Source organism: Cryptomeria japonica, chromosome 4, assembly GCF_030272615.1.
Source record: "Cryptomeria japonica chromosome 4, Sugi_1.0, whole genome shotgun sequence".
Taxonomy (NCBI): domain Eukaryota; kingdom Viridiplantae; phylum Streptophyta; class Pinopsida; order Cupressales; family Cupressaceae; genus Cryptomeria; species Cryptomeria japonica.
This window is the reverse complement of record NC_081408.1, coordinates 329,685,181-329,712,192: the sequence shown is the minus strand read 5'-3', so window position 1 is coordinate 329,712,192 and position 27,012 is coordinate 329,685,181. Positions and strand designations below refer to the sequence as shown.

Below are 27,012 nucleotides of genomic sequence, written 5' to 3'. Positions count from 1 at the left end.
CTCTTCCTACTTTACTCTAATTTCTATTCTATCAGTTGACTATGCACTATTAGCTAACTACTCACCCACTATCAACTATTGACTAACTATTGTCTATTAGCTAACCATTTGAGGAGCCATGGCTTATATAGTGCCCTCAATACAATTCAATGGCCTAGATCAACTTGAGATCAATGGTTGAGATTTTACAATGAAAACCCTAATTAGGGTTTGTTACAACCAACTCAATTCTGGCCAATGAAATAATTGCATTATTTGGACACATGTCTTCTCTGGAATATTCGACCAATGGAGAACCGGGGTAGTGTTGTGACGTATTCACACATCGGCCCATTGCAAATGGGGAGCCCTGTTTTTTGCTTTCTAGGGTTTGTTTTCTAGGTGTTTAGGGTTTGTCTATTAGCCTTTGCATTTTGAGTGTCGCCAGGGGATCAATAGGATGGTAGGCTTTGCTTGAGCCAGGGGAGTCAGCAGGTGCTCCAGGTTAGGGTTTCTTTGAGAGTCTTCCTTAGGGCCTGGTTTTGCTCTTGTTGCTAATTGTGTCTTTCTTTGTGAGTGGGTATCATTCTTGAAGGTTTGAGTTAGGTCGAGTTGGTGAGTGATGAAGTCTGGAATGTCATCCTGATCTTCAAATGCCTTGAAATTTGGCTAAGTCTGGAATGTCCTGATCTTAAAAATTTGGCTGTCTGGAATGTCCTGATCCTGAAATTTGACTAAGTTTGGAAAACTGAAGAATCCTCTAAAAACTAGATTTTGCAATATAACTCATGGAAGTCCGAAACCACTCTCAAACATCCTGAAAGTATCACTTATACTTAAATGTTATATTCCATAAAATGATCCTGATGGAGAGTCCAAAATGTCAAATTTCGCTCCTGACCCTTCCAAAGGGTCCAAAGCGAATTTCACTCCTGACCCTTCCAAAGGGTCTAGAGCGAAATTCTCCATAAGACATTCTACTTTGACCAAAACCTAGAACTAACGCATTCCTAGGCTTGAATGAAGGCAAAAGCACTTGTTTGAATGAAGAAATGCGAAAAAATGAAGTCAAGATCATGGCTTAAGGTGAATTTCGCTCCTGACCCTTCCAAAGGGTCCAGAGCGAAATTCATATTTCCTCTATTTTTCTCCTTAGCTTGACCAAGTTTGTAGACTTTTGAGGCATAATTGAGAAGGTTTGATGCAACTTTGCCTTGGAGAAGAGATTTTAGACCTTGGGATGATGGATTCTAGCCTGGGAGAGGAATTTCGCTCCTGACCCTTCCAAAGGGTCTAGAGCGAAAATCCTTATAACCCTCATTTTCCTTCCTTGTTTTGGATGGGCGTTGGTTTATTAGGCATTGTGTGTGAGTCTTGATGTGTTTTTGCCTTGAGAAGTGTTTTGAAAAGTGAGGATCTTGTCCAAAAATAGGAATTTCGCTCCTGACCCTTCCAAAGGGTCCAGAGCGAAATTCTTCATAAGCCTCATTTGCTCCCTTGTTTTGGATACCAACCTTGTTCCATGGGCGAATTTGGGAAGGAAATAACATGTCTCTGCCTTTTGAGGTGATGGAACGTAGAAATGTGAAGGATTTTGGACCAAAAAGGAAATTTCACTCCTGACCCTTCCAAAGGGTCCAGAGAGAAATTCACTATAATCCTCATTTGCTACCTTGAATGGGCTTAAAACCTGGTTCCTCAAGTGGAAAACAATCTATATTTGCCTCCAGGAGAAGATTGAAGTTTGAAAAATGAGCAATTAAAGCCTAAATCAAGATTTTCGCTCTTGTCCCTCCAAAGGGTCCAGAGCGAAAATCCTCCTAGACCTCATTTCCTTCCCTATTTGACCAAATTGTGATGTCCAAAGCATGTTGAAAGGGGAAATGGACATGATCTTGCCTTTGAGAGTGTTTGGAAGTTGTGAAAATGAAGGATTTTAGCCAGGAAAGGAAATTTCGCTCCTGACCCTTCCAAAGGGTGCAGAGCGAAATTCCTTATAAGCCTACTTTTTGACCTTTCTTGGACATGAAACCTTGTTCCTAGGGCAATGAAGGGTGAGATTCTACCTTGCAAAGAAGTTTCAAGTTGAAAGAATGATGATTTTGGGTCAAGAATGAGATTTTCGCTCCTGACCCTTCCAAAGGGTCCAGAGCGAATTTTCTCAAAACCTCTCCTTGCTATCAATACTTTGCTAGATCAAGTGTGGGCTAAGGTAAAATCAAGGAGAAGTTGCCCCTGAGAGTGACTTTAAGTTGCTAGAAACCATGAAAGATGAAGGAATTGAGCCTAAAAATGATTTTCGCTCCTGACCCTTCCAAAGGGTCCAGAGCGAAAATCCTAAAAACCATCTTTTCTTCCAAAATTTGAGCAAAGTCAAACCTAGACAAGGGTGAGAGAAGTCATTTGGATTGCCTTAGAGTGAATTTTGGTTGCCAAGAATGCAAATTTTGAAGCTAAATGAGAATTTCGCTCCTGACCCTTCCAAAGGGTCCAGAGCGAAATTCTTAAGATCATCCTTTTCCTTGCAAATCAAGTCAAGATTTTGGTTTTTATGACCTGGAGAGGAGCGAGGCAAGGTGTTCTAAGTCTTGGAGGTGATTTGAAGTTGAAAGGATGGTGAAATAGCCCTAAAACAAGATTTTCGCTCCTGACTCTTCCAAAGGGTCCAGAGCAAAAATCCTAAAATCTACCTATTCCTTTCAAATTTATGCTAAGCTATGCCTAGACCAAGGTAAAAGATGCCCTTGTGATTGCCCTTAAGTCGATGGTTGTCTCCAGAAGTAATGATTTTAGGCTAGAAGAGGAAATTCGCTCCTGACCCTTCCAAAGGGGCCAGGGCAAAAATCCTTCAATCACCTATTTTGCCTTGCAAAATCAAGATAAACTTAGGATGGATGAAAGAAGAGAAGTATTTCCTTGCCTTGTGAGGTGGATTGAAGTTGAAATGATGAAGAAGTGAACTACAAGCAAGAAATTCGCTCCTGACCCTTCCAAAGGGTCCAGAGCGAAAAACACTAAAACCATCCTTTTCTCCAAATTTTGTGCTAAGTCAGGCCTGGACTAGGGTGAGAAAAGCTATTTGGAACGCCTTGGAAAGATGTTTGACCTTCAAAAATGTGAATTTTTAGCTAAAGTTGGAATTTTGCTCCTGACCCTTCCAAAGGGTCCAGGGCAAAATTCTTATAGGGTCTGTTCCTAGAGAAAATCTTGGGCAAGTTTCATGTTAATATCTTTTTCTTGATGATTTAAGTTGAAAATGCTATGTTGAAATGAATTTATCATGTGTCCTTAATCATCTTTTGGTTTGTTTTGGCAGATGAAAGAAGACTAGGCCAGGAAAAGGATGACCTTCTCTTCCAACCCAGCATCAACAAGGACGACCTTCTCCAACCTAGCATCAATAAGGACGACCTTCTCCAGCCCAGCCTCATCAAGGACGATCTCTTCCAGTCCAACATTTGAAGGAAAGACAAGGTGGCATCCCAGTCATCACTCCTCCAGTCGGGTTGGTCCACTTCAGCATGTCTAGATTCAATGTACCTGACTCATCAAAGATGGCACTAACTTCGATGTACCTACCCCGGCTATCCATTGATCGAATATTCCATAGAAGACATGTGTCCAAATAATGCAATTATTTCATTTGTCAGAATTAAGTTTGTTGTAACTAACCCTAATTAGGGTTTTCATTGTAAAATCTCGGCCATTGATCTCAAATTGATCTGAGCCATTGAATTGTATTGAGGGCACTATATAAGCCCTGGCTCCTCATTTGTAAAGGGGGATAGTTAGTCAGTAGTTAGAAGGTGAATAGTTAGCTAATAGTGAATAGTCAGTTGATAGAATAGCAATTAGAATAGAATAGAAAGAGAAGGCAAAGATTGTTGCCAAGATGTTGTTGTAAAAGACTTGTAAAACTTCATTGAAGAAATGGTGAAATCTATGGGTCGATTCAACAATTTGCATGGTCTTTATACTTCTCAGATTTGATTTCATGTTATTAGATGAGTGGAAGAAATTTGTTTGATTGATGGTGAAATTTGTATATCCATACTACTAGCAGTTTGTTGATTGCAGACTTGCCTTGTGTAGTCAATTGGAATCATTCAGCTTGAGCTTAACTTCAATTGTCGCTTCTTCATTGACATGCATCAGCTTGATGGTGTCTACCCTTGTAGCGATGATTAGAACATCATAAAGCTTTCCTCCGAAGATCGCACTAATCTTGTGGAGATGGTCCTGGGATGTCAAAACAAGACTTAGTTAGAATTTCATCAAAGATCAATCATTGCTCCTACATTCTTAGTGTCAGAATTAGATCCTTCCTTTGCCCTCATCCTTTTTTTCTTTTTTTCAAAATCTAGGCTAGTGAAATCCTGTGGTTCTAGCAAATCAAACGTTTAGGTCGTCAAGTGTAAGTCCCCTTGTGATTCTAGCAAAATCACATCATACCACAAAGAGCTTATCCACGAGTAGAGATCCTACATAACAGGAACCTTGAAGCTTCTCCGATTGATCCTTCTGCGATATCTTTAGCATTCGGGAGCTTTATTCAAGAGAGGATAAGGTAACTTTAGGTATTTTATTCTGTGTTTGGTTGTGTACAAAATACACGTAAACAGGTAGGTACATCGAAGTTTGTGCCATCTCCCACGAGTCAGGTACATTGAGTCTAGACACGCTGAGGTGGACCAATCTGACTGGAGGAGTGATGACTGGGATGCCACCTTGTCTGACACTTGTAACTTGGTAGATATTCAATTTGATGTTGCTGAGAAGCTAGCTTTAATTAACTCTTTTGAAACTGTCTGCTTCTTCAACGAACCCTTGCTTTAACTTCCTTTGTCTTCGATGTGCAGGATGGATGGTGTACCTTTCCTTCGAATGCTGGACTGGAAGAGGTCGTCCTTGATGATGCTGGACTGGAGAAGGTCGTCCTTGTCTTGCCCTGGTCCCCTTTTAACTGGAAGACAAACAAAAAGATGATTAAGGACACATAATAAATTCATTTCAACATAGCATTTTATACCTTAAATCATCAACAAGAAGACATCAAAATTAAGTTTGTTCAAGAGTCTTTCCAGGGATAGGCCCTATAAGAATTTCGCCCTGGACCCTTTGGAAGGGTCAGGAGCGAATTTTGCACTTTTGGACAAATTCCATCATGTCTCTACTCCAAAATACCTTCCAAGGCAAGCATACACTAGTCTTTTCTCCACCAAGGCCTGGGAATCCATTTCTTGATTGTCATTGTGAGCAATTTAGGTGATACTGGGAATTTCGCTTTGGACCCTTTGGAAGGGTCAGGAGCGAAATCCAAGCTTTTGGTCTCAATTCCTCATCTCCTTCACTTCAATTCATCTTGCAGGGCAAAGTAACATCATTTCAACCTCAACTACGCCTTAGGACTCCAAGTCTTGACTTGACACAAGGAGAAAATAGGTAGATGGAGAATTTCGCTCTGGACCCTTTGGAAGGGTCAGGAGCAAAATTCTAATTTCAGCTCAAAGTTTGCATTTTTAATGATAAAAAATCCTTCCAAGGCATTCTAGATAGCTTCTCTCACCCTAGTCTAGGCCTGACTTTATTCAAAGTTTGGAGAAAAGGATGGTTTTAGTGTTTTTCGCTCTGGACCCTTTGGAAGGGTCAGGAGTGAATTTCTCTCTATACTCCTCTACCAAGCTTGCAACATTTTGTTTGACCTCAAAATGACTAGAAAAGAGAATTTCGCTAGGAATCATGGCCAGGGACAGGACCTATAATGAATTTCGCCCTGGACCCTTTGGAAGGGTCAGGAGCGAATTTCTTCCTCTAGCCTAAAATCATCATTTTTGGAGACGACAACCCACTCAAGGGCAATCTCAAGGACCTCTACCATCTTTGTCTAGGCCTGGCTTGGCATAAATATGAGAGGAATAGATGGATTTTAGAATTTCGCTCTGGACCCTTTGGAAGGGTCAGGAGCGAAATTCTTGTTTTAGGCTTATTCTTCCATCTTTCAACCTCAACCAACTTCAAAAGGGCAAGAACATCAATCCTCACACTCATGCAAGCTATAAAAACCCAAGTTTGACTTGATTTTGCTAGGAAAATAAGGGATCTTAGGAATTTCGCTCTGGACCCTTTGGAAGGGTCAAGAGCGAATTTCCTATTTTGAGCTTGTTTTGGCTACTCCATTACCTCGATCCAATAATCAAAGGCATGAACACATCAAAGTCCATCTAACCATGCCATAAAACTCAAGAATTTGACCATCTCCAAGAAGAAAATATGAGTTTCCTAGAATTTCGCTCTGGCCCCTTTGGAAGGGTCAGGAGCGAAAATCTTGTTTTGAGCTTATTCCTCCATTATTTCAACTTGAATCCACCTCACAAGGCAAGAAAACACTTCTCCCCTCTCATCCAACCCAAGTTTGACTTGATTTCGCAAGGGAAAAAAAAAGGTGATTGAAGAATTTTTGCCCTAGACCCTTTGGGAGGGTCAGGAGCGAAATTCCTGATTTGGCTCAAAATTTGCATTCTTGGTGATCAAGAGTCCTTCTAAGGCAATCCAAATGACTTCTCTCACCCTTGTCCAGGTTTGACTTTACTCAAATTTTGGAAGAAAAGATGGTTTTTAGGATTTTCGCTCTGGACCCTTTGGAAGGGCCAGGAGCGAAAATCACTTTTTAGGACAAATTCTACCATTCAACTCACCTCCAAGGTCAAGGAAACTTTGCTTCATCCTTCCCTAAGCCATAAAAACCAAAAGCTTGACTTGATTTGCAAGGAAGATAATATCATTTTTCATCCAAGGAACAAGGATTGAAGCCTAAGCAAGGTCAAAAAACTAGGTTTACAAGGAATTTCGCTCTAGACCCTTTGGAAGGGTCAGGAGCGAAAATCAAGATTTGAGCTTGACTCTTGACCTTTTCAACTACAATTCTTTTTGAGAGGCAAACATAGATCCTTCTACTTGAGGAACCAAGTTTTAAGCCTATTCAAGGTAGCAAATGAGGTTTATAGTGAATTTCGCTCTAGACCCTTCGAAAGAGTTAGGAGCGAAAATCATCCTTGGGCTCAAATCTTGACTTCATTTTCACATTTCCTCATTCAAACAAGTGCTTTTACCTTCATTCAAGCCTAGGAATGTGTTAGTTCTAGGTTTTGGTCAAAGTAGAATGTCTTATGGAGAATTTTGCTCTGGACCCTTTGGAAGGGTCAGGAGCGAAATTTGACATTTTGGTCTCTCCGTCAGGATCATTTTATGGAATATAACATTTAAGTATAAGAAAGAAGAAAGATTCTTATACTTTAAGTTATATTCCACATATACTGTCAGGATGTTTGAGAGTGGTTTCGGATCTCCAGGAGTTATATTGCAAAATCTAGTTTTTGGAGGATTCTTCAGTTTTCCAGACTTAGTCAAATTTCAGGATCAGGACATTCCAGACTTAGCCAAATTTCAGGGCATTTGAAGATCAGGATGACATTCCAGACTTCATCACTCACTAACTTGGCCTAGCTCGGACCTTCAAGAATGATACTCACTCACCAAGCAAGACACAACTAGCAACAAGAGCAAAACCAGGCCCTAAGGAAGACTTTCAAAGAAACCCTACTTCAGGGGCTCTGTGGACTCAACCTAGCTCAAGCAGAGCTTGCTATCCAGGTGATCCCCCTGGTGACACTCGAAAAGAAAAGGCCAACAGACAAAACTCTAAAACCTAGAAAGCAAACCCTAGAAAACCAAAAAAGCAGGGGTCCCCATTTGCAATGGGACGATGTGTGAATACGTCACAACAGGTCACAAATGATGCATTTTTTATGCTGACTCCCACTTGACTTACTTTGCTTGTTTGTGTCAAGAGTTTTTGCAAACTATTGCAATGACTCTTTTTAGTTGAATTGACCCTTTGCATGTTTGGCCAATACCTTTGATGGGCAGTCAAACACCTAAGAACAACCAACTAAACTTTAATTTTGAGTGCGCTAACTCTTTTTGTGTCCCCATGTAGATTGTCTAATTCATTCAGCTTGTAATCCTCATCATTCTTGAAATTCATATTGATTTAAAAATTCAAGACAAAACAGAAACAAAGATTCAAATATAATTTACAAAATTGTATATTCAACTATTAGTCTTACAAAAGAAAGAAAAAGAAAAGAAACAATGGTTTTCTGCACATTTCAAGTAAAGAAAAAGGAAAAACAAAGCAAAAATGATGTGATAAATCTGTGTAATGTCCCTAAATTTATGATTTTTAAAAAATATTTTTTTATTACGATACTTTAATTTTAGTATTTATACTAACTACTCAATTGGATTTAGCTATAATTATTTGCATACATAGTTTAGCAGTATATCCTTGAAAACTTGATCATATTTTGAAATAATGTCATGAAATTTTATAATCAATTCTGTGTGACACTACTCCATCTATTACAGATACACTGTAATCACACATAAAAACACACCTTAATCAGAACGTATTATTAAACAAAAGTGTAAATAATGATAACTTCAATAGATAACACTATCAAATTAATTATTAATATATTTGTACTCCCTCTATAAATCTAAAATAAAGTCTATTCTTGATATGTGATATTTTGTAGGTATTGATAACTTAATCAATTGCCTTTTGAGTCCCTATATAGCATCTACAAACTTATTTTATGAATTTCACGTTTCTTCCTACCAAGGTTCCTTTAATTGTATGCTTTGTATAGGGTCTTAAGTTCTTGACCTACCTTTCTATGTGAAAGCTCATAAGATTATTATAATATTTTAGCATATCTTATTATTTAATGGTCAATAATGTATTTTAGGTAGATTAGATTTGTTTCTAATTTAGTCTTCGTTGCTCGATTGTTTCTTTAGGAAACATCAACAATCTAATTGCATATATATGTATATTGACATTCTTTCAATAAACAAGCAATTACCATTGTATAATTTGTTTTACATGGTATCAAAACTGTGGAATAAAATCTTTTTCAATTTTTGTCAATCTAAAATTTTCGCAAGAATTTTTTAGTGAAAAATTAAAAGATTTTTTTAGTGATTCTGGCTTGTGAAAGAATCGAGGGTTTCTCTATTCACGATTTCCGTCAAGTTTTTTAGGCGCATTTTTTCGCGTGTTAATGGATTTTTTGTGTGGATTTTTGTCTGGGTGAAGGCTTCTGTTGGTGGCACGTTTGTTTTGAAGCGTTGTTTTTCTCTACAAACCCGTCATTTTTTCGTGGGTGCTCAAACTTGAGGGCTTCCCTCTATGCTTGTGACGATCTTCCACAAGGGTTTCGTGCATCGTTTTTGGGTCCCTGTGTGGGTTGATTGCTCTGTTTTTGTGTTCACAACCATGTTTTTCCCTACGATGGGAGGGTATTTTCTTTTGATCCGTAACTAGGGTTTTAGGAAGCCTTTGTTTCTACTTTGTTATGACTGCAAGGTTTTTCTGCAAGATGCGAATGTGGGTTTTCTTCTTGTGACTAGGGTTTTAAATCTGTTCTTTGAGGGAGTTCTGCAAAGTCTCAATTTTTTTTTCTGTAACCTGACCTAGGGTTTCTCAAATTTGCAAAATTTTTTGTGGGTCCTTAGTTTTTTTGCCTTGAAATTTCTGCCACAGTGTTGTATCTTCAGTGCATTGGGATTCGTTCCTCGAATTTCATGCATTCAGATTTTGATTGTTTTTTACTAGTTTTTTTGTGCCTCTTTTGTGTACCTCGTTTTTTGTGCCTCGAAAAGCGTGTAAGATGATCCTTTAGAGTCTTCAACTGTTAAAGAGAAGATGAATGTCATCAATGGTGTCTCCCAAATCTGCAATGTATGACTCCACAAACAAACCTGCAATGTCTGTCAAGTAGGCATCCCAATCAACTGAAGCTGGAAGACATGAAATATCCTGCTGCACTGAATCATAAGAAGGCAAAACTGTCGCACTAACGGGGTCACATGTGAGAATCCCCAAGTTCAAATGCCCAAAGTTCTCCTCAAAATCTGAATCATCAACATAGGAAGAATCAACCTTATCAATAGGACCGAAATCTGAAAAAGAGTACAACCGAGATGCATGATCAACCACCCCAGTCGCAATGATTGCTCCACTCTCCAAGTCTCTAATGATAACTGAATCAGGTGTGAACTCCACAGTTTTCCTTGTTGCCCCATGTGTGATTTGATAGATGGAAAGAAGATTATTTGTCAAGTGGGGTACACACAACACATCATTGAAGGAGTTATCCCCAATGGCAATAGATCCTTTCCCAATCACATCCATGTATGTATGATTGCCCATCAAAATCTGCGGCATGTGGCAAGGCTCAAATGTAGAAAACATAGACTACGAAGATGCCATATGATGAGAAGCCCTTGAATCTAGAAGCCATCTCCCTGAATCATGACTTGTAGTAGCACAAAGAGCTTGTCCCTTTCCTTTATCTGTCCCAAAAGAGTGATCCTTTCCTTTATCCTTGGAAGAAGAAGCCGATGTAGACATTCTAGAAGGTAGGTTGATTCTATTCTTGTCAAGAAGATTCTTCAACTCATCAATATCCTTCTTATAACAATGATGTTCATCATGTCCTGACTTCTTGCAATATCCACAAAAAAGATTGTCCTTATATGATTTCCTCTTAGGTGAGAATGGTGAATCACCTTGTTGTGGAGAGGAAGATTGTGCTCCATCTTGTTGTGGTTTAGACTTAGGTTGCTTTTGATTCTTACTTTTTCCTTGATTACTTTGATTCCCTTTATTAGCCACTAAAGCTTGTGACTTTGAAGATTTGAGAATCCCCATCGTGGTCAACTTAGATTGCTCAAGTATCAACATCTCCGTGAATGAATCAAATGAGGGAGAAGTGTATGAGGAACCTTGAGCTAACCTATGGGTGTGAAAGCTAGATACAAAGGCTACATATTCTGAAGGAAGCTTGTCCAACAAGTTATAAAATATAAACCAATTGAGCATCCTTTCTGTCAATTCCACAATCCTTTAGCTTTTCTCTTAGCTCAGTTGCTTTTGTGACATAATCTTGGATTGTATCAAAATCCTTGGGATCCAAAGTTGTGAGTTCACTATCAAGCCTGTAGCCCTTAATCTCATCAACTTGACCATACAATTTCTGAAAAATATCCCAAGCCTCTTTAATTGTTGTACACTTATCAATGTGAAAAATGAGGTCATCTGATACATACTTTCTAAGAGTTCTAAGTGCCATAGCATTCTTAGTAAGCCATTCAATTTGAGCATTAGGATCAGCCTTAGGATCAGGTGGTGCTGTAATAGTTTCATTTACATAATGAATGAGTCCTTTTTCCATTAGTTTACTCCATGCCTTAATTTTCCATGATGCATAATTATGAGGAGTTAAAAGTGGAAATTTAGGAGAACCCATAGCACCAAAATAAAAAAATACAAGATAGAGAGAGGCAAAATCACACAAGACACCCCCCCAAAATACTCAATCAAGAAATCCCCCCAAAATGGTGATTTTGGCACTTTATACTTAGTGCGTATACAATGGGCCACTTGCAAAACAAGGCAAAGTGGACTTCTGATTTCAATTTACAACTTCTCAAAATGAGATCTAAGAGACTTCAACAAATACTGCTAGTGATCTAAACTGAGATCCAAGCAAAATGCAACTACCAAATATGCCAAAAATGACCAAATACTGAAAGTACAATTTCTACTTAAAATCACTGCAAACAGATGGCAGATTATGAAAGTAGATGAAAAAATATGCACTTTCAAAAAAAACGACACCTGAAAAGGAGTCCATATGAGCCCAAATGAAGCCTCCAAAGTTGTAAAAGTCGGGATTTCGCGATTTCCGAAAAACCTGTATCCGAAAATCAGAAAATTTCTGCACCACTGTATAGATCACGAAATTCTACCCCAAAACAAAAAAAATTGCTCGAAAAAACGCGTTTGGATGAGTGAGATATCGCTATTTGAAAATTGCCTGCAAAATTATAATTTCTAGAAAATTTCCGCTGCAGCGTCAAACTTCAAATGCCTCTAGATTTGGCCTCCGAAGTCCGATTTGGATGAAACAAAAGGCAAAACTGACTTTCTTGGACCTCCTAAATCCAATGGTAACCTCAGATTTGACCCATCAAGCTTCAATAATAACCTGCAATAGAAAACTCCAAAATACACAACCCCAAATAGCATCAAATTTCTCTCAATTAGCAAACCAATGACATTCTAATGGCTTTGATACCATGTGAGATTTTGCCAAGATCAAGAGGCAATGGAAAGCAAAAATAAGAGAGAAACAAAATAGATGATAGAAATAAACTATATTCTATCAAGATGAAAATACTGATCAACTGGATCATCAATCGTTACATACAATGAATATGAGCCTGCTTATATAGGCAAGGCTATATGGATATGTGAGCACACAAACATGACATGTGGCTCAATAAGAAACAAGGGTAGGTAGGAAATAGGTGTGGGTAGGTAGGAGAAACAATATAATAGTCCACATGAGGTGGATCACCCACTGAATGTGGAGTGTAACAACAGGATCAACACCATAAAAGGTGGAAATTCTCCTACACACACTATCCCAATGTGGCACAAACACCCAAGTGTCTCATACCCAAACTACTATGAAATGCATTTCCTAAGTAAACTTAAGTAAGGTGTAATAATATCCAAGATGAATAATTATTTACACCAACAAGCTTGTTAGGCTGGAAAACAGCATTGGATTCCATTTACGAATGGTGATTCTTGGTGAGCTTCTTAGATATTGCAATAGGTTCTTGCTAACATTTGTGGTCTGATGAACACTTCTTCAGTTATTGGGTCCAGGTATTTCTTGTTATTTGTTGATGATTTTAGTCGCAAAATGTAGGTGTATTTTCTTAAACAAAAATCAAAGGTTTTTGTTAAGCTTCAAATGTTTAAGGCCTTAGTAGAAAAAGAGTCTGGTCAACAAATTGTAACTCTTAGGTCAAATAATGGTGGGGGAATTTTGTTGTTTTGATTTCTCCAACTTCTGTGCACATCATGGCTCGGTCTATGTTGGAACATAGAAGTGTTCTAAATAAATTTTGGGCAAACATAGTCTACACTGCTGTCTATCTTTTGAACCGATCTCCTGCACAGGCCATGAAGAAGAAGACTCTAGAGGAAGCCTGGTCTAGCAGGATGCCCTAAATTAGTCACCTGAAAGTAGAGTATCAAAACTCGCCGCGAGTTTGCCGAGTTGGCGAGTTGAGCCAAGCTCGGCAAGTTTTGACAACTTGTGACTGGAACTCAACGAGTTTTGCTCAAAACTCGCCTGACTCGTAGGAGTCAGGCGAGTTATGGTAAAACTTGCCGAGTCTGAGCTCCAGAACTCGCGCTACGACATGTCAGACATGGTAGACAGAGAGGCTGAGGCTGAGGCTGTGGCTATTGTAGAGGAGGAGGATAGAGCACGATCCGACATAGGCACAATTGATGTTGATCATTGTGGCACCTCACAGGTGGAGACTATGGCTACTCAGTTGTCCAGAACCTACCTTAGACGCCTTTGTAGGAGGCAGATAGACTACTCTAAGGCTGAGGCTGAGGATGAGCTAGAGCCTAAGCCATAGACTTGTTTTTGTTTACACTTACATATATGATTGGGAACATTTGATGTCATGGATTTTATATACATTTGACAACATTTATAACTATATATCTATGTTTTCTATTTCCTTTAGCTACAATTTACATTTCTATGCATGTGATGGATGTATGTTTATGTATGTGATCAAATTAGCTTCTATTTGATGATGTTATAGTGTTTTTAAGCTTTATTCAATAATGGGTGCATGAAACAAGTTTTAAATCGTTAAAAATCTCTAAATTTCAAGGGTTTTTTATTTTGCCGAGTCATAGCTGAGTCATGAGTTGAGTCGGCCTTGCCGTTTTCGAGTCGAGTTTGAGTCTGGGAACTTTGCCTGAAAGTTTTTGGCACTACAGTTTATGTTTGGATTCTAGATGCTAAGTGCACAAAGTTGGATTCTAAGGGTCAGAAACTCATGTTCATCGGGCACAGTGATAATCACAAATCTTACTGGTAGATTGATGTACACATTGATCATCTCATATTAAGTGGAGATGTTGTTTTTGATGAAGAACAAGGGCCTTTTCAGCTCTCTTCTCCTGTTTTGAGCCCTTAGGATTAGCCTCTGAAGGCTAAGGATTTGGGTGTTCGTCTTCCCTTAGGTCCACCCGATGGGAGGGATTCATCAGACTCTGACTTTGAAATTGTGGAGTCTCCTCAACATGTTATTGCATCGCCCGACTTTCCTCAAGAAAATCTTGAGCAACATCCTGATGACTTTTTTATTGACATTCCCAATGATGTTGATCCACTTGTTTTAGATGTTGGTACTTCTACTCTTTGGCCTAAGTGGTGGGCCACGACTATTGATGATCTTCATGATGATGAGCTCATTGAGGGTAGATCGTCTAGAAACAAGAGCAAACAACACCATACAATGAATTTTGCTCTCACGACCAACATTCACAGTGTTTATGAGCCTCTGACATATTCAAAGGCTAAAGGTATACTTGAGTGGGAACAAGCTATTGTAGTTGAACACCATAGTCTTCTTAAGAAGAAACACCATAGTCTTCTTAAGTACCATGATGATGAGCTTATTGAGGATAGATCGTCTAGAAACAAGAGAAAACAACAACATACAATGAATTTTGCTCTCACAACCAACATTCATAGTGTTTATGAGCCTCAGACATATTCAGAGGCTAAAGATATACCTAAGTGGGAACAAGCTATTGTAGTTGAACACCATAGTATTCTTAAGAACAACACTCGGGTCCTCTCTAATCTTCCACTTGGGAATAAGCCCATTGGCTGCAAATGGGTGTATAAAGTTAAGTATAAGCCTAATGGAAACCTTGATAAGTATAAGGCTCGATTAGTTGCTCGGGGGTTCTCATAGAAGGAAGACATTTTCTATGAGGAGACTTTTGCTCCTACAGCCAAAATGAGTACAATTCGGCTTGTCCTTGCCATGTTAGCCCAGTTTTGGTTGGAAGCTCCATCAAATGGATGTCAAGAGTGCATTCCTCAATGGTGAGTTACAAGAAGAAATCTACATGACGCAACCTCCAAGATTCAAGGTTGTCGGTAAAGAACACCGGGTAGGCAAACTGGTGAAAACACTCTATATCCCGAAACAAGCTCCTTGGGCTTGGTACATAAAAATTGATAAGTACCTCAGTGATCAAGGCTTTCAAAGGAGTCCTTCCGATTCCAATCTGTATGTCAAAACTATTGGTGGTGATATTCTTTTGCTTGTCATCTATGTTGATGATCTGATTATCATTAGTAATTCAACACTTTTGATCGAGTAGATCAAACAGAGTTTGTGCCAGTCCTTTGACATGACAGACTTGGGACTTCTGCATTATTGCTTAGGTGTTGAGGTTTGGCAAATTGATGGCAATATCTTTATCTCTTAGTCAAAGTATGTCAGGAGTTTGCTTGATATGTTTTGGATGAAGGATTGCAAACCTGCCTCTACACCTATGGAGAGAGGGTTGAAGTTGTCAGCCAATTCAGGCTCACCAGTGGTGGATAAATCCTCGTTTAGGCGACTAGTGGGCAGTCTCATCTATCTCACCGCCACTAGACCTGACCTCAGTTATGCAATGAGCTACATCTCTTGCTTTCTGACAGCTCCTAAAGTTGAACACTGGGTTGCAACAAAGCGTGTGTTGAGATATGTGAAGGGCACTTTTGACTTTGGCATTCTATATGGAAAAAGTAAAGATCCTAGACTCATTGGTTTCATAGACTCGGATTGGGCAGGTTCTGTTGATGACAAAAAATCTACATCTAGGTATGTCTTCCGTCTGGGAACAAGTGCAGTCACATGGACCAGCAAGAAGCAGCAGACGGTAGCTCTTTCTTCGACTAAAGCAGAATATCGAGGAACTATTAAAGTAGCTGTGAGACAGTTTGGCTTCAAAGGATGCTTTTGGGCATGCAAATGTCTGAAGCAGGGCCTTCACCCCTCTTCTATGAAAATCAAGGGGTGCTCAAACTTGCCATAAATCTGGTCTTTCATGAAAGAACAAAGCATGTTGAGCTTCATTGTCATTTCATTAGACAGATAGTTGAAGACGGATCAGTTGAGTTGCAGTATGTTCCAACTAAGGATTAGACTGCAGACATCCTCACCAAGTCTTTGAGCCTGGACAAGTTTGTAAAATTTAGGGGACAACTTGGTGTAGTTGACGGATTGACCATTAAGGGAGGGTATTAGAATGCTTTAGCATATCTTATTATTTAATGTTCAATAATGTATTTTAGGTAGATTAGATTTGTTTCTAATTTAGTCTTTAGTGTTCGATTGTTTCTTTAGGAAACATCAACAATGTAATTGCGTATATATGCATATTTACATTCTTTCAATAAACAAGCAATTACCATTGCCTAATTTGTTTTACAAAGATAGTGTTTTACATTTAAGACTCATTATAGTGATCTAATTTCCCAGGCAAGTGAATAGCATAGAGATCGATTTGCATTTATACCCATTCCAGAAAGACCAAGAGAGTATTAGTTCTTTATTTCTACATTCCTTGATTCATAACTGTCTTTTTCCATCTTGGTAGTCCATATGGAGATCATCATGATCCACCTATCCTATTATCAACAGTCCAAGAACCATCTCTTGATTTCATATGTCAGTATCCAAATTGGTATCAGCCATACAATCCAAAGTAATACACTCAATGGCACTATGGATGTGTTATTTCACATTCAAGATTAAAAAATAAATAATAAAACTAGAGTTTATGAGGATTGGGAAATTACATACTAGAAATATCAGATCATTCAGCACACTTAGCACAAATGCTTCCAAACACTAAATAGCAATAAACAGTGACCGTCCCCATACCATGGATACTTCTGAGTCTTACTCCCATAATAATGGATACAATGCAAGATGAACAAGACTCTGCTGACATCCAGTCCCCATCTTAATCACATCATAATCCTTGTCACAGGTCGTATCAAGTCTTCACAGAGGCAATTCAATTATCATTCATATTACAAAGTTCATCAATGTATTATCTAGTAATGCTTCATCACATTTATACATCAAGACGGGACATTTATTGTTATATTCATTCATTACACAAGAGGCCCTGTGGTATAATAATTTATGTACAAACATTACATTATCTCAGGACTACAACTTATAATACAACATGATCTTTTCCATTTTACAAGACAATCTGTAGAAACAACTATATGTGAGTTACACCTCAAATGAATTTAAATAATCAGCTCAATCAATCCTACAGGTTTTACTCATGTCAAACATGTTTTTTGAAAACCAATCTCAGCGATAGGGATTCATTAACCAAGTAATTATTCTTTGTCTGTACCCTTGAGCAGAGAGGATATCATGTGGGTGCTTTTCTGCCAACTGCAAAGTCATTGGCTCTCTTGGACACTATCCTAAAGGGTGTTGTGCTTTCCTTTACGATGAGTATTAAGGACAATCACCATTGCAACAGATCAGACATGACAACAATACTGAATACAAAATGAAAAATCAAGCATGCAGAGGAAAACAACATATACAAATTAGATATAAAATCAAGCCTTTGCCCAAAAACTAGGAGTGGGTGACATAAACTGGATCAAACTCTTTCAGGCAAGTGTCATAAACCTGCTTAAACCTTGCCTAGTTTTTATTTAACATTTGTCTTCAAAATTGTGAAGAAAGAGTGTATGACATAAACTTGTCCAATCCTTACCCTCAATGAGTTGCATAATTCACTCAAACCTTCCGAGGAGATCGACATAAGCTTTGCTTAAACCTCATCAGGTTGATAAACCTTTCCTACATTTATCTTATGTGATTTGTGTAAGCTGTCAATCTAATCTCACCTAGGAACATAAATCCAACAAACAACTAAGGGTTGCACAATCAATTCAATGATTGATAACTTCCCCAAATTTTGATTAGAAACTAGGAACCAAAACCTACTAACACAGCAATTAACACTAACAAATGAAGTACTGAAATGTGAAATGCAACACAACACGAATTGAACTTGAGAAGAACCTAATTGGTATGTGCAATTTCTCTTCAATGAAGTGTACTGCTCAAAAGTAGACAAGTACAAAGAGTTTTTCAACCTCTGTTGAGCCGATAACTAGTTCAGCTTCATTTTCTTAGAGACACAGCATTCAATACTCCTCCTCTTCTCTCAGAAATGTATTTTCCTCCTCGTATAGTTGTTGCTCATGTTGGAATCCCTTAGAAGTTGGAAGCTTAAAAGTAACCTTTTCATTTCATGATCTGCAACCTGCTCCAATTATGACAAACTCTCTGCCTCCAATAAAGAGGTGATTGTGTATTTGCCATTTCAGTTACATTTTTGCTGGCGCAATTGCATTTTTCAGCCTATGGAAATTGATGATTTTGCTAGAATGGAAAAATTGCTTTGTCTCTTTTCCAAATTCAGATTTTCTAATAATTTAATATTCTCTATGTAATAACCGCCCTATTTTTTTGTTGAAAACCTTGCACCTGAAAATGAGATACAATTCAACTTTCCTACCATTTTCTGGTCATGCAGATCTCAAAGTGGGTAAGGTGAGAGCATATGGTGTTTAGGATTACAATTAACCAAAAACAACTGAAAGAAAAGAACCAGGCGGCAAGCTAGCCAATACCACTTATTCAGTGGGAAAGCTTATACAATAGTGGAAAGAAAACAAGATTCTTCCACTTATCCAGTGGTGAGCAAAAAGAGGCACATCCACTTATTCAGTGGGAAAGCTAGATACAATTAAACCACTTGTTTAGTGGGGTATGTACATCAGCAATAACAAATATAAACTCACTGGCAGTACTACCATCCAGTGCTTATGTAATAGGGTGCACAGAAATAATAGCTTTTAGCAGTGTAACTGTCCAAAGCATTACAAGGTTATAACATATGCTTTGTTAACATCATGATATAAAGACTAGCTGCTAATAACAAGTGCTGATGTAAATAAGAATTTCTGTAACACCCCAAACAGTACCACAAATTATGAATAAACTCACCCAACTTGAAACAATAGCAATGTACCTTGAGAATTGATGGATATTTTGCTGGTACAGGTCTAATACATTGGAAAAGGTGCTGCAACAGGTCTGGGCAATGATATGTTCACTCAGAAATCATGAACAACTTCACACGTAGCTTGCCAATAACAGCTCCCTCAAACATCATTCGCACTCAGAAAGAGTATACATCTAACTGGAAATTGAATCCACACATTTGCAGGTTTGTTGTGATACTGAAACAACAAATACAATAGGTTTGATAGGCTGTAAGATCCCTTTTTGGATCATGTTAATGTGAAAGTTCAGCCCCAAACTTTGGCAAATGTCCTCTGATCATCAAAATGTCTCCTATTAGCAAGGAAAGGTGACATAAAGAGAAGCACTTGGGCAAGGATCCCTGATGCCATCCTCACAGGCAGTCCATTGAATGGTGCATCCCACACAAACAACAATCTTCATTCATCAAACTTGTCCAACCCTGCAATAATGTAATTAAGTGATCACAAATAGTAATAAATTATGTGAAAATATGCCCTTATACTTGTACCACAAGTTTGTATGGCCTAACATGGAAAGGATGGTATGGCGAGGAATGAAGAAAAACTCAAATCGCCAAAAGGATCTTCACAATCTGAACTGAAACCAAAATAAAAATCTGCAACATCGAAACACATCAATTTTCTCCATGTTTGCAACACCAACAACTTAAATTTCAATTTGTTGCAATGGCGATCATTGGATGGAATCACACATATTAGCTAGTGTGTGGAAGCAAGGCATGCGGAAATGCTTCCTACACCAATCTACTGAGAGGAGATCGTGCAAATTTTTCTTACAACCCTTAATGAGTACAATAATGAGATGCATATACTACGAATAAGATAACATGCAACAAAGAAATAATACCATAGCACAAGATGTAAGTGGGGAAAACCCTTTCGGGAAAAAAACCCCACACTCCAAAAGCCTGCTCAATGTATTAGGATGATGGTTTTACAAACACTTCTACTGCAAATCTTCTTCATAGGAGTTTACAATGTCACTATTTGGAGCTATTCTGACAGTATAACATTACCTAGTAGTTACAATATACAAAATTCTCTCCAAGACATCCAATATATAGAGGAAAGAAGAAAGGGGGAAGCTTTTAGGCCAAGCCAAAAGAGATGGGCCTCTAAATCTATGTGGCACATTTTTCCACCACCTATAAGCATGCAAACAACACTCGTACTAGATTCCCTAACCCCTCTTACATACCTCCAAACTAGGGTGCCCAATTTTTGCCGTAAATAGGTATTATAGATGCTCTTACACACCTTATAGCTGTCATAGAAAGCGTCAGATTTGAGAACACTTACAGCGGTAAGAAAATCCATCATAACTGACTATTAATAGCTAATTCTCTTGCAGCCTGTAATTATCCAACTTGGGCACCCTCCTGCATGCAAAGATGCCTCTTGACACTTTTACATTCTGTCATAGAATTTAGTTTTTACGTGTCATAACTTGTCATAAGAATCTATCATTCGTCATAAGTCATCATAGCCTTTACAGGGTGCTGAAGATGCCTACACATGGCAAAGAATATCTACCACAAAGTAGGACACCTACCTCCTAGTGTGAGGACAAAAACATCCTTGTCACCTCCCATGTCACCTCCTAGCATGACAACTCGTCGTGCCAAGTCACACTAAAAGAAGAAATAGGATTTGCAAGAAAATAAAAACATAGGCTTAAATAAACACTTTAAAGAAATAAACTAATGCTAGGAAATGCTAAGGTTGAGACACCTTAATTCCCAACATTCTCCCACTTGTCGAACACCCTAGTAGAACCACTATGAACAAGATTTAATTGCTAGGGGCCAAGAGGCCCATAAACCTCGAACACCATATGAACTTCTTTGTGCTTATAGGTTTTGTAAATGCATTTGCAACATTTGTCAAAGTGTCAACCTTTTCCAATTCTCCACCATATCTTGAACAAAATGAAACTAAACATCGATGTGCTTTGTTTTGGCATGGAAAGTTGGATTGTTTACTAAGAAAATGGCAATTTGACTGTCACAACATATAGTGATCATCCCTTCATTAAACCCAATATCAAAGCACATTTGTCTAAGTTAAGTGGCTTCCTTACAACCATGAGTAAAAATCCAATCAATAGCAACTACAACTTGCCGCTTACTCATCCAACCAATAGCATCACTGAACATAGTAAAAACATAACCACTGGTGGATCTCTTGCTGTCAATGTCACCTGCCCAATTTGAATGCACATATCCTCAAATACTCACCGAATGTTGAGCCCAGTATGATGGCCATGAAAACACAAGGAATACTTGGAAGTACCCCTCAAATATTTGAACACTCTCTTAATTGCATCCCAATGCACCTGTCTAGGATTGGTCATATATCGAGTTAGGACTCCCACTACCTGGGCAATGTCTAGTCTAGTAGAGACCATCACATACATAAGACTACTGACAACACTAGCATGTGTTACGTTGGCCATGTTCTCCACCTCAATAGGAGATTTTGGACAATTCTCCACAGATAACTTCATTCCCTGTGCAACATAAACTACCACAGATCAACGAGCTGTCATGCTAAATCTCTCCAACATCAAATTCACATACTTTGGCTTAAGCAAATCTTTGTTAGCTCTGTCTCTTCTGATGTCCATTCCCAAAATGTACCTAGCTGCACCTAAATCTTTATTTCGATTTGTGTTGACAATTGAGATTTCAAGTCAAAAGGCAAAGATCCATTCCCAAAAAGTAACATATCATTCATCCACATAAAATGCAATAATGAGAATGCGACCATTATCAGTTTTGAAATAAATACAGTGATTGAATTTAGACATATGAAATCCCAAACTCAACACATAGGTATCAAACTTTTGGTACCACAACCTAGGAGATTATTTCAGAGTCTTAGACCATACAAAGATTTTTTCAACTTGCAAACTAGATTTTCTTTACCTTTACCACGAAATGCTTTGGCTGTGGCATATAGATTTCTTCTTCCAAATCTCCATGAAGTAATGCTGTCTTCACATCCATCTGCTCAATTTTCCAATCATAGGCTGTAGCAAGTGATAACAAGAAACGAATGGATGCTAGTTTTGCAATGGGAGAGAAAATCTCACTATAATCTATTCCCTCAACTTGGGAATACCCCTTTGTGACCAGTTGTGCTTTATGCTTCTTACCACTACCATCAAGAACATACTTTTTCTTGAACTCCCATTTACATCCCATTGGCTTTCGTCTTCTGAGCAAAGGTACCAAATCCCATGTATTCTTCTTCTTCAATGAAGCCACCTCTTCATCCATGGCTTTCATCCAAGAATCTACATCTCTCATACCCATACCCTCTTTAGCAGTTCTAAGGTTCTCTAGTGTTAGCAATCAAATGAAATATACAATCGGATTCTAACATCGAATAATCGAACCTATCTGATTTCCACCTAATTCTCATAGACCTCAAAGGTTGAGGTTGAAGTTCTTCTTTTTGAACTTTCAAATATAGTAGAGCTCTCCTAATCATTCGGTCCATCAGGAGCTGGTAGTTCTTCTTTCATCTGAGTAGGTGGAACTTGAAATATCACTTTTTTCACCTCTTCTTTTTCTGATTGTGGTTCAATTGTTGAAAGTTTCATCACTCTGAAAATAACATTTCTATTGTAGAGAACCTCCTAAGTGATTGGATCCTAAAGCTTGTGCCCTTTTACATTGGCATAGCTGATAAAGATACACTTAACCGTCTTGTTCTCCAACTTAGACCTCTTCTCACTTGGAACATGAACATAAGCTTCGGATTCAAATACTCTGACATGTCTCATTGAAGGCTTCTTTCCTGACCACACCTCCATGGGTGTCTTATCAACAAGTGCTGATGTAGGAGATTTGTTTGCTAGTTAGCAGGCAATGGCAGTAGCTTCAGCCCAAAACTTTTGTTGAACGCTAGCACAGTAAGAATAGCCCTAGTTCTCTCCATCAACGTCTTGTTCATCCTCTTTGCAACAACATTTTGTTGAGGGGTATATGGAGTTGGCTTATGCCTCTCAATGCCATGGTCCTTACAAAATCTATCAAAATTTGTTGAACAAAACTCAACACCATTGTAAGTTCTCAAACACTTATTCTTTCTACTAGAAAGATTTTCAACAAGAGCCTTAAACTCCTTAAATCAATTAAAGCCTTCACCTTTACTTCTAAGAAAATAAACAAATGTCCTTCTACTATAGTCATCAATAAATGATATGAAATGCACAAATTTAGAAATCGAAGTAACATTAATGTTAATGTTAGAACCAAAAACATAAGACACAAAAATCTGAAACAATAAATTTTCACAAGAACAAGATGCACAAGAATTTATCCTGGGAAAACCCTCCACCTGAGGGTGAAAAACCCAGCCACACCAAAAATCAAACTTTTATTGAAGGCACAAATTTGAATACAAAGCTCTCAAGCTTAATCAAGCAAGGATCTAAACATGATTGTTTGCACTTAACAATCAAGAAAATAAGTCAATAACATCTTAGGAAAACTGATGGTTTCTACCATACAGCTAGCACATAAGCTCTCTGCAGTATAAAATACTCATACATCAATCATATATGAAGAGAAGATACAGAAACGCAGATGAAGATCCAAAGCTTCTCACACAGATGATCTCATAAGTAAATATATATATCTCGACTCCCTTATTAACATCTTGCATATATATAATGTTGATAATTTAAAGAAGATTTAATAGTTAAGATCAAGATTATTGCTGTTCAAAGGAGGAGAAATAAGTTGGATCAAGAACTAGTTAATTAATTGACATTGTTAGTAAATAGGGAAGAGGTATGATTTGATATTGGGTTGCATCCTATCACATTCATGCCCCTTCAAGACTTATTAAAGGGATATCCACCACTCCAAAGGTAGAATATAGAACTTTTTATTTACTTCTAATCCAGATTTGGATTGCTCAGGTTGAGCAAACAGCAGCCATCCAAGGCTAGGACGCATACAATTAGCAATAAAGATCAGAAACAGCGCTAAGTGAATCACTACTTCAGACATCTATCAGACAAGCAAACAAAGATCAGATCGACTAACAGGAGTATAATTCGCATACAATATAAGGAAGATATCAGGAACAGTGTATCACTCTCAGATTTGTAACCAATATCCTTTGCATATATACCCAGTCGCATCAGACCGAAATCAGAGATAACTTGCATATTTCTAAAGTAATATCAGGCATAACAACCATTAAATCATCAGGACATAAATCTGATAAGAAATTGGCAGATCAGTAGAAGATTGTTTGCATATATTTCCAGAGATATCAGAGACAGATCAATATATTTGTATCGTTATACTTGATCTTGCAAACACAAGGATAAGTCATACTATCCTTAACCTAATATCAGCATATTCAGATATCTCTTATATCTTAGTGTATATTGCAAATACTTTCCACTATATATATCAGATCCGATATTCTGATAAGATATTGAAGTCACCATTTTTGTACAAGTACTGGTGAACAATCTAATCATCAAGATAATTGACATTATATTTGCCTCTCCCAATTTGTTTCGAATATAAGTTTAATAGAAAGAAGTCTCTTGCAATTTAAATTAAATAAATTAGTCCCAATTCCTAAAATATTACATAAGGGAACATTACAGAAGCCTTGCAGCAACAAGGAAAACTAGAAAATAAGCACACATGAACGATTACCACAAAGTCAAAGGCCTTTTCTGTAACGATAATAAGCATTCAGGAACACAGAATATATCATCTTTGAAGTTGAAGAACTTAAACATAAGCAGTTCAAAGTGGCATGTATTATTTTCGAAACAGTTGTTGCCAAAGTGTAGTAGATGGTGGTGGAGACACATGCACGTGAGTGTAGTCAACAATGCTGGAGCTGACCAAGCCTCACCATTTAAAAAAAAATCTCTCATTAGTAAAAATTTAGGTACTAGTTTTATGGTGGTAAGAGCCTTGAGCTTCTAACTGTTAAATCTAAAACATTTATTAATATTTATAATTTTATAAATTACAGTTCATATTTAATTAATATATTTAGTTCAAATGTCAACTTTGAAATTTATTCAAATTAAAAATAATTTTCTTAAGATTAATGTTATTATTATAACACTTTAGTTTTATGTATAGATAAATATTAATATTGTAATTAAGATCTCAAGTTATATTCAAAAAGGATATTTACTTGTATATGCTATTTCACAGAATGAATTATATTAATTTATTAATATTTTAACATATTAATATTATTTATTTATTATATTATTTAAATATTATTATATATTTATGATTATTATATGTTTTTTGTAGGGATTTAACTAGAAAGTACCTACCTCCCCATTTTCTTTTTTCTATACTGTACCCAAATACATGTACCTGATTCTGATTTTGTAACTTATGTAAATAGTGAACCTGGTATTAGAAGCATTCCTTGAAATTTGCACTATTAGTAAATGGCTTTGACTCAACCCCTATTGGTCAATTTTGGTCATTTGTGCACACTAATACAATTTATTTGAATTTCTTTCATTCATTTTGTCAGTGTCATACCTAGTGATATTTGTCAACAAAGGTGGCACACCTATATGAAAATCCCTCCATTGATAAGGACACCATAGACTGGGAAACCTTAACGAATGTGTTGCCTTTTTCTTCTTAAATATTATCATCCATGTTTTTGAGGCAATACAGGTTTTCAAAGCCTTTGATGTCTTATCAGGTTTTGGGACTCAAAGTTTTGTCAATCAAGGAACCTCTATGCATGTATATATATTTTCGAGGAACTTGGCAACCATGGATGACATCCCATGTATGGACCATTGAATATGCATAATATAAACTAGCAATTAAACATAGCAACTATTGCACTTACAATGGTGAGTGCCATAATCAGAGTATATTTTGAATATAAGCCATCTTTGAGTAGTACAACCAGGTTAGTTTCTGTGTGCAAGTATGTTTTAGCAGTGGAAGGCAAATTCCACAGATCAAGATGGTTCAAATTTTATTGCCTTAGGATGGCATGCAAAACAATCCTTATTAAGATCAACACATCATGCACTTCCATAGCTGATCTTAAAGAGACTAAAGCAGCTAACATAATTATGAAATATGCTAATATTTAAAGAATTGTGCTTGCTTTAGTTTGTATGATATTTCATTTTTTTATTAATTAAGTACATTCTGCAGTCACATTTTTAGTTATGGTTTTTGTGATGAAAAATGATCCCTGCAACATCTCTTTATTGTCAATATTGATTTGAAGATTGATAATATGTAAAGCTTTTATCAAGCTGAACATTGGATGTCTTGGGTGAATGTGTGAAGGTACGTGCATGCAGAACTACATGGAGCTTCTAGTACTGTGATCAAGAATCATATTCCAGATCATCCAATTCCACCACTCACACTTAATCAGGCTGGATGTTTTACTGTAAGTGTGCATTGTTTTTTCTTGTCTGTGGTTTGATGAGATTTATGTTTTCACTATCATTTTTGGTGAATTTTTTCTGTAAGCTGGTGAGATGATAAAATTTAAGACGAAGGTTTTGTAATCAGTCAGGAAGTGTGCATGCTATACGTGACCAACATAATAAACAGATAAATTTGTTGTATTCCAATTTTTAGACCAATTGAAAAGAAACGAATTTGCTCCCAAGAAGTATGTCCTCGAGAGTCATTATTTCAGTTACAAACAATATATTAATGCATAAATTTCATATTTTACTTATTGTCATTGGCACAAAGTAGCTCTCTGAAAAATTTTCATTTTGTAATTTTTGTTTTTGTCCATGGGTTCGTTGATGACAGGATTAAGTTTGATTCCATTTGAATTGGAATTTTACAATCATTTTGGTTTTCAAGAAATTCAAATTTACATGGAATAATATTTATAAAGC

At 37.4% G+C, this 27,012-nt stretch overlaps 1 protein-coding gene across 1 annotated transcript in view; it reads left to right on the top strand.

Annotated features, from left to right (window-relative positions):
* The window catches only part of LOC131063572 (uncharacterized), a 176,336-nt gene that overhangs the window by 113,537 nt on the left and 35,787 nt on the right, over window positions 1-27,012 (top strand). Inside the window, exon 10 of the mRNA XM_057997424.2 lies at window positions 26,441-26,546. Coding sequence (XP_057853407.2) covers window positions 26,441-26,546 — 106 coding nt within the window. The remainder of the gene's footprint in view (window positions 1-26,440; window positions 26,547-27,012) is intronic.